The sequence below is a fragment of the Columba livia genome, chromosome 2 (genome assembly GCF_036013475.1).
Source record: "Columba livia isolate bColLiv1 breed racing homer chromosome 2, bColLiv1.pat.W.v2, whole genome shotgun sequence".
In the NCBI taxonomy this organism is placed as follows: domain Eukaryota; kingdom Metazoa; phylum Chordata; class Aves; order Columbiformes; family Columbidae; genus Columba; species Columba livia.
In genome coordinates this window covers 97298855-97311120 of record NC_088603.1, presented here as the reverse complement: position 1 = coordinate 97311120, position 12266 = coordinate 97298855, and the positions used below count along the sequence as shown (strand labels likewise).

At 47.4% G+C, this 12266-nt stretch overlaps 1 protein-coding gene across 2 annotated transcripts in view; it reads right to left on the bottom strand.

The window, feature by feature from the left end:
- Positions 1–9314, bottom strand: part of GABBR2 (gamma-aminobutyric acid type B receptor subunit 2) — a 490476-nt gene extending 481162 nt beyond the window's left edge. Inside the window, exons 1-2 of one of the 2 annotated variants that reach the window (XM_065052923.1) lie at positions 9179–9314; positions 8040–8593 (exon numbers count right to left, since the gene is read on the bottom strand). In XM_065052923.1, coding sequence (XP_064908995.1) covers positions 8040–8354 — 315 coding nt within the window. In that variant the 5' untranslated portion in view covers positions 8355–8593; positions 9179–9314. Of the gene's footprint in view, positions 1–8039; positions 9129–9178 lie in introns of those variants that run through there. The other variant, XM_065052922.1, reaches the window with a different exon arrangement.
- Positions 9315–12266: the final 2952 nt, after the last annotated feature.

Genomic DNA, 12266 nt, shown 5'->3' with positions numbered 1-12266 from the left:
TTTAATCAAGAAGCTTGAGATTCTGGAAATAACTTAACCAGACAGACGGACGAGCTCCTCTAATGGGGATTACGGCAAAATAGTCTTACAAAAAAGGTGCATGTAGAGAAGAACATGGGGTTCAGCCAAGAATTCAAAAGATATTTTGCAAAACCAACTACTCAGTGAAGGAGCACACGAATCCGGCAGACCCGTCTTGCCAAGAAGCAAGCTAACAAGGCTTTCACTTCTGGTCGGGGACAATCTTTAGAAGGGAAGAAAACCAGATTCCAGCAGGATCTGATCCATCAGAGTCCTTCATATAAGGCTGGATCTGCTGGATAGCCATAACAAGCTGGAAAGCCTTGGTCACCCCACACAGCTCACCTTGCTGGTGATTTCCCAGCTCTGCAGCCGGGAGGGCATCGCAGGGACAGCGGCACACGCAGGAGCTGAGAGCTACTACTCACAGCATCAGCGGTTACAGGGTCAGCAGAGTTTAAGCTGGAAATAGCAGTGGACTTTTAAAGGGATTTCAAGCAAATCGGAGAGAAAAGTTTTCCAGGAAGGAGGATTTGGGGGAATCCTGAAGACAAGATTGGAGGGCTTGCAAAAATACATAGTCTAGTTCATAGTGGGGCAGGCAGAAATCCCTAAGTGAAATATATGTCCTATATTGTAAGAGCTGGATAATCCTAATGGTCCTCTGATCTTAAAAGTCATTAATTATTTAAGAGAAGCATCATGGTCATAGTAGGAGACCTATGTTTTCTAATCCTATCCCTCAAACTCGTGATGTTCACTTTAAAGCAATTAGTCCATTATTTGGGCCTTCATCTCTCAGAAGCCTCAGTAACAATTTGGACAGCCCTGCTGAATTAGCCCTTATATTCTATGCTCTTTAATACTATTATTTTCAGAGTGAAGGTGGATATTTGCCTTTAATTTGTTAGCCTTCATTTTCATGTTCGAGAATACTTATGTGGAAAATACTACAGGTAAAATTGTCAGAACTAAAGGCCGATGATAATGAAAAGCTATCAGCATAGAAATTGGACGTCAATCACCAACTTGGCAATAAGGTTACATGGTTATTACATCACAAGGAAAAAAAAAAAAGAGAGAGAGAGAATAAAATAAACAGTGTTTTTTCAGTCAGAATGTCCCATCTCTAATTAGCAGGTAGCATCAAGCAACCCTCAAATTCAGCAGACCTTACCCACAGCAAAATCCTCTGCAAATAGAGGAATCCTTGCCTAGGAAAGAAGACTCTGTCATCCCACAAGTGTAAGTGGTATGGCAAAGGGAGACACAGCATGACTGAAAATATATTCCAGCTATTCTTAGGGACACTGCCTTCTTTAAGTCAGAGTGATGCTGTGGCTGAACCAATTTGCTTCAGGAGTCAGGCTACTGGTCCATTAATGCTGGAGCCAGGGGACCAGGAAAGTACTGCAAACCTCTCTTTTAGCTCTGCTAGACCTACAAATCAGAGAACAGTGCATCTGGCTTCCAGAAAGCTTCAAGGTCTGTCACTGATTTAGTTCCAGGATTCCTAGTACAAAAATAAATTCCAAAAAATGTGATGTATGTGCACTGTACCCTCTCAGCTTGGAAGCCCACAGCCTGAAATAGAGCTTCTGGACTATATGGCGCTGCTGCGTATCAACACACATCTCCACAGGACTGAGTCACACAAGTGGTGACTGGCCTCAGTGTACCCCTCTGCTCACCCCAGCTGCTCCAAAAACTATTTGAGCCAAAATGGATCACTGAGGATTTTCCTCTGTTAACTTGAACCACTTGATTCCCTGAGCCAGACCTCCATATGCAATGGTTCATCTCTCCCTAAGTAAAAATATCTTCTACCCTGCAACAACAAGGACCTCCACTTGAGTTTCATGAAAAAGCTGTTTGTCTCCCAGCTTCTGCATTTTGCTCAAATGCATTGTTATTTCACCATCTGCCATTAAAAAGTCCATAAAGCCATGAAACTGAAAGCAAACAACAGAGCTTGAGACACGCATGCACCACCATGCTCGGATCATTACTGTGAGATAGTGTTTTGTAGCCTTGACATGCAATGCTATTTATGCTGTCATCCCAAATAGTTAAGTGTATGTAATTAGAACAATATAAATATTACACAGACAACTTGTTGTGTGTCTCGTCATTAAATCTCTCACTCCTGGCTCCTTCTTTTCTCTTTTCCTATCGCAAATATTTTCTTCACAGTTACCACCAGGATATTATACCCCATCTTTTCCAGAAACTTGAGTAATTCACTCTGAGTGATAACCATATCAGAGAATAGAACCTTCCCCCTCTTTTCTACAAATGGACTTCCTGGACTTATTCAAAAAAATAACCTTTCCCTGCTGATGGTGCATGTTTGGCGTTTGAATCAAAAGATTCTGCTACAGTGTGTTTTGCAGTATGCATAGGCTAAGTTATACAGGAAATTGCAAGACATGCCAGAAAGCGATACATTGGCTTTAATCTCTTTGCAGAGATAGAGGATATACATTCTGCAGGTCTGGGATCCGCACCCAGAGGAGTGGGTGCAGTGAACACATGATTTCTCTCCTCTCCCCACCCACATCTTAGCATCAGCAGAGAAGCCAGCATAGAATTAACATAAACACTTAACTTTTGGATTATTCCCTCCAAGTTTACAAAACTCTAGAGCAAAAGGAGGGTATGGCACAAATGGAACCATATTACGCAAAAGTCAAAGGGCACACTGACTATTTGAAGAAGTATGTCCCTTCCAAGCAGAATGTTGCCAGCAGAGTAGACAGTGAACGTCATCCATACACACAGTGTATTGCATTTTAATGCTACTCTTTGCATATCAGACAGCACAAGTACTTGGTAATATTTAAAAGTAAGAAATGACCCAACCACTTCAACATATGCCAGACACAAGCTCACGAGATGATACAAGAATAAACGTCTGCTGTAAATGGGGCCCTCTTTTAGACCCTGACATCTTCCATGTATTCAGCAGACTGCTACTCTTACATGACCATGACAACATCTCTCCCATTTTGAGCACTACTTTAAAAAGCAAAGCAAGGCTCCAGGCAATTCAGGACTCAGAGAATTCACAAGCATGTCAGGGATCACCCCCAGAGTCCCGACTTGGCTTCGATGCACCATACTTCCCCATGCAAATCCAGCTGCTGTTGGAGTGACTTGAATCTGCGCTTCCTAAGACAACCGGCCTAACCTACACATGGTGTGATTTTGTTCTGGAGGGGTGCGCTTGCTCACTTCTGTCAGGGCAGAGTTTGTCAGATGGCAACCAGTAGCTCCTTGTCGCTCTCCGACAACCACCAGGTGCTACTGAACACTGAGCTCCATTGCTCCTTGATAGACACCTTATTGTGCAACACTGACACCAACCTGCTCTCCTGTTTCCAGAATATATTCCCCATTCTTAGTAAGAGTAAATGTGACTCTTACTTCAGCTTGCAGGAACAAGACATGGGTCAACTTTGTCAACAACAGTAATGACTGGACTTCCCAGAAATGGCATCTTTATTTGGAGGCTGAGTGTCTTTTTAAACTTAGAATAGCTAGTAGGAATGATCAAGACTGGTGCACAGCCTGTACACCTTTCTTAAACTTTGAGGGGGGAGGGTTTCACTGAAAATACAGATTATTTTTTTTTTCTTTTTTCAGTAAAAGAAGAAAATAAAGAGAAGGTCTATTTATAATATGCCTATACTGTAACTTCCTGTCAGATAAACTAAACAAGGCACTTTTTACTGAATTACAGGAGTGGGCAAATATGTATTGAATATCAATAAGTTCACATTTTCCTTCAGATTTCATGGAACACATGCATTTTCCAGAGCTCACCCTTCTATGCCAACCTGCTATTTAAAAGTGTTAGTGTGTATTATTAAACAAAGATGAGATTATATTAGGATTATCACACACTATTTGTAGTAGTTAGAGAAAATGAAATAATCTCATCCCCATAGTATGAATAGTCTTCCCTCTTTGTGATAATAAACCCCACTCACTTCTGGAAGGTATTTTTTCAGCTTTTCAAGACTCATTTTGATCTTCAGAAACAAGTGACAGAACTTGCCTACACAGTTTTCTTGACTATACATGTTTAGATTCAAAACAATATCAGCCTCTCTGTGCACCACTTGCAGCACTGCTCCTAAAAGAAATCAGAAAATAAATGCCATCTTCAAGGGAAGATGTCCAGATGTAGAAAGGCAAATATCCAACTTCCATTAAAGCCCTTGTCTTCTTCCACTATGCCTCTTCCTCTAGATTCTGCATGGTCAGTTTTTGCCTCATGCAAATTAAATACAGTTGAAACTGATAATATTGTGTACTAGAACATTTAATTCCTTTATTTTAGGGTTATTCTGCCTTTTTTTCCCCTCTAATAGATGTCTGCCAGAGTGCTTAAGCAGAAATCATTTTTCCTGATTTCCATGAAGTTGTGAACTACATCTAGTGTATCTAGAGCTTCTTATTTCATTATTTTGCAAAACATTTCTTTGCATTTTTGACCAACTAAAGTTATAATCACAGGGATGGGAAAAAGAAGAAATATTACATTACTGTTATTGATCCAAAGCCATAAACTATCAAGCACCCTTAACTCCTAGGAGCTGGTCCAAGGGCCGTTGGAATCAGTAAATTACTGCCATTAATTTCAATGGGTTTTGGATGAGGCTCTTTACAGATGATCACTTGATAAATTCTCTAGTTTCTAAAATAACGTTATTATGAAATTTTGCCTAAGAGTCTCATCTAGAGTTTGCTCCTGCTCTCATTGAAAAGAACAGCACAAATTAAAGTCACTATTGGGAACCAGAGTTCTGCAAATGCCTACACCTGAGCTTTGTTTTATTGACTGAGCCTATATAGAAATATCCAAATAGATGAAGGCATGCCCAGGGGTTCACAAAACAGAGTTCACTGAACCGGATCAGGACTGAACTCCAGATACATTTAACCATCAAAAATACACAAGACAGAAGCCTCTACATTTTTATATACTTGCTGTGATCTGTGGTCATGTTTTGTTACAAAGATGTAATTCACACAACTGATTGAGACATAGACTAGGGATTGTATTTAAGTGCTTAATTCAGTTTAAATGCTTTGAAAAACACTAGGACTGCTTCTCATGTGCTCAAAGGCCAGTGAGTTCAAGCACTGACAAATAACAGTCTAACTCAGAAAGCACACTGCAGTTCTTCAGATGGTTGATCAGAAAGAAAAGGCACTATAATGCTTCATTATACAAATCTGAAATATCAAGCAAAACAAAATATTAAGTTCAGTCCTCACAGAAAACTACCTGAATGCATAATAAAAAAAAACCAATATGTTTGTTTTCATTATTATCTTTCATGACCTTTTAAAGAGAAAATATTACACAAAATTGCAATACAAACATCAGATTGCAACAATGAGAGATTTTGGAAAGATGTGAGGAAGAATATATGAGTTTCTGAATCACTGCCATACATTTCCTAAGCATTATAAGTATACTACAATTATTTCTCAAGCTATTAAAATACCCCATGTGTTCAAGGCTCCACATTCTCTTTTCAAGAGCCAACAATGTCACAAGCACCACCTGCAAAGCCCTGAGAGAAAGAACGACTCCCTGGTCTGTGATTATGCAATGATAAAGATCCAGGCCCTTCAGGCATATCTGTTTATTGGCAACCTCGGAAAATAGGCTGAGGACCAAGTGGGCATGATGAGCCATCTATCCTTCTGCTTACGGTAACTGCACTGAAGGAATAAGGTAATGTCTGAAGCGAGTGAAAAAGTTTGCACTGCCATTATGTATTTAACAGCTATTCCAGCCATTAGTCTATTCCATTTTGGTGCAGTCAGTCTAGTGCTCTTCATGAACACTATGTTATTTACTTGCCACTACTAAGCATGCAATAATGATCCAAGCATACTTCAAATATATGCATTCATCAGACTTAGCATTCCATAAGCATCCATTTATTAATTGCTTAAAAGCATTCAAAGCTACAGAGCAAATAGGCAACATGACCCTGATTCTTTGCGTCCCTAGAGTACAAAACTGTAAAAATGTAATTTTTAAGAAACCGATACTCAGTCCAGAGCAAATAGGGCATTTTTTCCTGAATATTTTAATGTTAACTATCTTGTTCAGAACCCCAAATCTGTAGAACTTCAAAATATTTTGACTGCAATGAAGTGCAGCACCTTATTGATTATGATGTTACTGTATGAAGAAGGAAGATCTTGCCTGGGCTTCTCTACTTCCTATGCATGTGTTATATTTGTAACAATTTCATCCAAGGTAAAGATTTAAATAGAATAATGTAATGAAAACAGGATTAGGAGAACTGTGACTTTCTTCTAACAAGCACCTCACTTTATGAAACAGGTAATGCCATTCAGAAAATACCCGACAATTCTTTTTCTTATGATTGCAGAGTTCCCTGAGATTCATTTTTTTAAGGAAACGACCAGCTACTCTAGGCTGATCTTGCCTGTATTCCCTTTGAATATCTCATTCTTGTTCACAAAACGCAACACGATGGCAGCATGCTTTCTCCCAAATTACTGCTTCACCACTATTGCCCTCCATGCATTTTTGCTAAGAGATATCTGAAAAAAAAAAACAACAAAACACACACACACAAAAAAAAAAAAAAAAAAAAAAAAAAAAAAAAAAACACAACAACTATGACAAATATATGTCAATAAAAAGCAGCCACGCTAGAAGGAGAGGCTTTTGCAATAATTTTGGGGACGGAGACACTGTCACACAGCAGTACAGCCTGTCACTGCTACTCTCAGCTGGCTCCCCCGGATCCCAATAATCGAAGGGGAGAGGAGAGGGGCTTCCTTAAATCACAGCCAGGAAGATTTTCAGTAGTCGCTTCCTTTGCCGGGGGTTGTCTTGGAAATGAGCCCCCGACACCAGCATTACACAAGAAACGGCTGCCATCTTCAGGAAAACCTCGACGCTGAAGCAGCACGTACCCTCCGCAAACACCCACTTATTGAAGTTGTGACCAAAACCAAATGCAGTTGTGAGTGGTTGGCGGTGGGAACCCACTTAACCAAGCCCTTGCCTCGCTCCCTGCTTCTCTACCGAGTGAAGATGTTCCCCAGCGCACCTCCGCGCAGGGCTCCTCTCCCAGGGCGGCCCGTCCGCCGGCCCCAGGCAGCGCTCCGGTGCCGGGCACCTCTCAAGCATCCCTCCGCGCTGCCGGGCGCTCCGCGGGGAGAGGGACCGCAAATTTAACTCTTTCCGAGGAGCACCTCCGCGCCCCGGCGCATCTCGCCTGAGCCCCGCCGCGGCCCACCGCGCACCCCACGGGCGGGAGTCCAGCTGCCCCCGCTGTCCCAGTCGGAGGAGAGGGAGACCCGGCGAAATCCTGCCAGAGCCTCCCCACGTCCTCCTGAAGCTACGGCTGCGGCCGCTGCCCTTCGCGTCCTGGCATGGCATAAATCGAGATAGCAGCGTGTGCCCGGCGGCGGGGAGGGGGAGAAAAGTGGCCGGCGTGCATCTGTTGCTGAACGGGCAGCGGCTGGGAGAGCGATGTGGTCGCAGCTTTGCTGGGCGAAGGAGCGCCAGCGAGAGGCAACCGCGTACGTGGGTGCCAAGGGCAGCGCATCCCAGCCGCCACCAGACATCTCCCACACACGGGCACCCTCCCGCGCCCACCCCCGCGCTGCAAGCGGCCCCTGCCGCGCCGGGCAGGGGCGCCCGAGGGGCGAGCGGCGGGGCGAGCACCGGCTGCTGGGGGAGCCGCTCCGGATATGCGGGGCGAGCAGAGTACGGCCCGCCAGCTCCACTTCCTCTCCCTCCACCGCCGGTCCCTCCACATCTACCGGCGGCTTGCGGGGCCGGCCGGGCAGAGCGGGCTCGGAGGCGCCCGCGCACGGCCCCGCCGGCAACGACAGCCCCGGCTCGGGCGTCCGCGCTGCCCTTGCGCCCCGCCGCCCGCAGTGCCCCGGGACTGGGCGGCGGCGCCTCCTCCCCCTGCGCCCGGCGGTGCGGGGCCCGCGGCGGTCCCTACCTCCGTGTCGTACAGCCGCAGGTCCAGGAAATAGGGGTTGAGCAGGGACTCGTTGCGGATCTGATCCATGGCCAGCTGCACGGCTGGCAGCACTCCCCGACCGATCTTGCTCTTCTGGTCCTCCTCGGACTGGCTGAGCGGCATCAAGCCCATGATGGAGATCGGCGTGGTGGCGTTGGGGGGCAGCCCGGCCGCCCCCCGGGAGCTGCCCCGCGTCCAGCCCCAGCCCGGCGGCGCCCAGCCCAGGCACAGGAGCAGCAGTAGCATGGCAGGGTTGGAGGTGGCAGCGGCCGGTCTCCGCAGAGAAGGATGCATGCTGCTGGACAGGAGGGAGGAGGAGGAGGAGAACTGAGGGTGGGGGGGACGGACAGAGCGGCGGAAGGGAGCCGAGCCCCTCAGTCCGGGCGCATCTCCCAGCGGCAGAAGCCAAGGCGGGAGGGAAAGAGCCGCCTCTCTCTGCTTCCTCGGGAGCCTCGGGGTCTCCACTGCCTTCTCCCCTTCCCCTGGCAATAATCCTTCTGGCAATGGCGCCTACTCCTTCCCAGGTCTGCCAGCTGCAACCACCAGGAACAATAAATAAATAAATAAAACCCCACCACCACCACGCACACACAGACACACTCCCCACTACCCTCCTCCTCGCTCCCCAGCGGCAGAGCAAGGGACCGGGACCTCCCTCTGTTTCTCCGGCTGCTCTCCCCCCTCTCCGCTCAGGGAGGGACAGCACCTCTGAGGCGCGGAGGGGGGGCCCGAGCAGCGCTCATTGAACACCTCCCTCTTCCCCCCTCCTCCTCCTCGAAAAGGAAAAAAATAAAAAGGATGCTTCGGCAGAAAACGCCGAAGAGGAAAAAGCCCCCCCTAGAGCCGGGGAGGAGGGGAGCGGTGCCGAGCCGAGGCGGGGGTGCTAGTGCCGCATTCCCCGGGAGCCGGGGCAGCACAGCGTTCGCAGGCGCCCCGCGGGCCGGGCAGCCCCGGCCGCGGGCGGGAGGTGCCGCCTAGCGCCCGTCCTTCGGGTCGGGCAGAACCGCCGAGCAGGATGGGCAGCCTGGGGCCGGGGGCAGAGCAAAGTGTGCGGCAGCGGGGCCGGGCCGGGCCGAGCTTCCCTCAGCATCAGGATTCAGCGCCCATGGGTCGGGCACCTTCTCCAGGTGGAGCTCCCAATGCCAGCGCCGATGGCGGCGGGGCTGCGGGGGGGGCGTTCCCGCCGCTGCCCACCCGCACAACCGGCAGGTGCCGCACGCCTCGGAGCCCGCGCTCTCCCCACGCGCGGAGGCGCGGCCGCCCCACGCGCGACCCGGCAAAGCGCGCGCGCGCGCGGACCCGCTCACACGCGCTGCCCCGCGCCGCCACAGCGCGCCCGCCCGCTCGCCCCCGCGCACACGCGGTTCGCGAACACGCTCCCACCCCGGCGCGGCTGCTCCGCCAGCCCCGCACACGCACAGCTCGGGCTCGGGCAGCTGTGCGGCAACGCGGGAGCCGGGCGCTCCGACAGAGCAGAAGTCGCGATTCTTAATCTTTGTTTGTTTGTTTGTTTTACCCCGCAGAAGGGGCGTTTTTCTGGAGCCCGGCACTGCACGCGGCTGCGAAACACTATAAAGCTGCAGCAGCACGCTGGAGTTCCCCCGAGGGGTTGCCACAACGCTTCGAGTAGCCCGGCGCAGATGAGCCCTTCTCACGCCTGTTCTCGCAGCTACTTGCCCCCGCGTCCCACCTCTTGTCCAAGGCTTTCTGCCCCGCTCCCAGTGTGTCTCCCCACCCCCGGGAACACATCCATGCTGCTCACCCACCACTGTGGCTTGCAAAGACCCTGACCCACAGCTCACCGAGGAGACCCAGGAAGCGACACAGGTCACCACACATTTCATGGCAGGTGGATCCCACGCAGACTGTGTTACTGGCAAAATGCAAAGCTTTGCTTAACCCTGCCTTAGGCACCTCACTTTTTATACATTTGCATAATTTTCCTGAAGTCACTCACAGCAAACCTTTGAAGATCATTCTAATACATCTAATTTATATCACATATGTGGCAGTGACATCTGTGCAATAAATTGGAAAGAATCTTCATAGGTTAATAAATTCTAAGATCATCATGACTTGACCTTGGGCTAAAAGGCCTCAATAACACCCACTGCTTTACATCCTTTCCTTCAGAATGACTTCCAGCCGTGTTGACTTAAAGGCATCAGTAATGAAGAGTCCACCACATCTCCGGATTAACCATTTCAATCATTGATAAGTTTGCTAAGAGGTGTATCTCATCTTCAGTATCAATTTGTCTTTTTTCCAGCTTCCAACCTCTTATTCTTATCACACCCTCCTTACCTGAAGGGGAGACAGTGTCAGCGATCTTCTCCCATGCGCAGGGACTGAGATTAAACACTACATTTTGCTTTTTAATAAATAATTAGACTGACTTTCCTTCACCTCAGGGATCATTCCTGGAGGCATTTCCAAGGCATCTCTCCTTCCTCCACTTTATGTGTGAATTGGCCCTTCTGACTCTGCAACCTGTCAGCACTGGGCCACCAGCAGCAACCTCAGCATCGGCCGCTTCCGAGGGCTGGGCAGGTCAGGAGAGTCAATCCCTACAGGCAAACCAGCCAGTCTGTTGTCCCCATGGAGCTGCCTCTTTGTGGAATCCTCTACATTGTGTTTTGGATCCATTCTGCCTAAAAGCATGACCTCCTCCTTTGCTCCTCTGCACCGGACTTTCCATTAGGATAAATCCAACCATGTGCTTTATTTGTACAACTGACCTGTCCAGCAGTTTCTTTGTCATCCACAAACCAGTAACTTATTTTCCTCCAGAAAACTGATTATCATTATGCCAAGAACAGATCTTCCTAGGATGACAACAGGAACAGGTGCCATATTGATTTTGTATAATGTTATTTTTAATCAGAATTTCATATGCTAAATGATGTTTCACCATTCTCAACCTGATCTGCAGCAGATACCAAGTTTGTCAAAATCTGTTTCACAGAAAATCGTTCTTCACTGTTTGTATCCTGTATCATTCTGTGATATTCTCCAGTGCTTGGCTACCAGGACTACAGCTACTTGGATCACTTGGATTATTTTACAGTATTGGCACGATATTAACACACGCACTCACACTGTCTCTGGAATGTCATCAACTTTTTCTTTTATTTTTTAAGCAATTTCCCAGCTTTTAAGAACTCAGTCTGAAAGCAAGCTTGGGTCCAAGTTATGTGGTACAACAGGATTAATACCTTGAATATTACTAACAACTTCTTGATATCCTTCTGTGTTACCGATGCAGCAGCAAACATGCTTGTGTTATTTTAAGCATCAAATGCATCTCCTTGCTTCTTTCCAAGCACAGGTTGGAAAGAATTATTGCACAGTTCTGCTCAGGATAAAACTTGAGGTTGGTCCTCACGTGGGAGGCTGAGCCCAGCTGCTGCTGGTGCCCACACCGCCCACCAGAAAGGCAGGTGCAGGGGAGCTGGGTCAAGAAAACACACCATGACAGTGCCATGTCATGGAGCTAACACCATGGAGTACAGAAACAGTTCCAAAATCAGGCCCAGGAAAACAAGATTTATCACCATTTGTCCAGAAACCTAAGGCAGACTTTTCAGAGGTGATCTCTGATGATACCTTCCTCATTTTGGGGGCACTTGGCAGGAGATCCTTTCTATGCATCATTCTGTGCATCATTCTGCCTGTAACGTGAGTCTGGGGTGACTGTTCATCCATCTGAGCATTTCTGGTGTGAAGGTGACCACCTTTGGTCACATGAATCCCAGCTCCTGTGCCTGAGCTGCAGAAGGCTGGAGTATTGCTGGGTATCATTTAAACCAAGCAAAGCTACGCTTCGAATTAGAGTATTTAATAATGTGGTACTTCTGACCTCAATCTTTTTGTCACTGCATTCCCTATCAGTAAGACTGGGGTGCTCTTCCTTCGTGCTTAAACTGTGAAGACAGAATGATAAATATTTGGGAAGCACTAAGACACTAACATCCAAGTTCCTTTAAAAAAAAAGGTTAGGAAAATAACCTTTATTTTTCAGGCTAGGGATTTACTATGGGGAAGTAAATAAGGCCATATATTGAACAATGAGGATTAGGCAAAGTAAGCCTCTCAAAATCCTTCCTGTATACTCGGTGAGGCATGACAAAGACAGTTTCCGTATCTTTTGCAAAAACGCAGGGAACATAATGCAAAAAAATCATGTTATTAAAGACAATAGTCCAA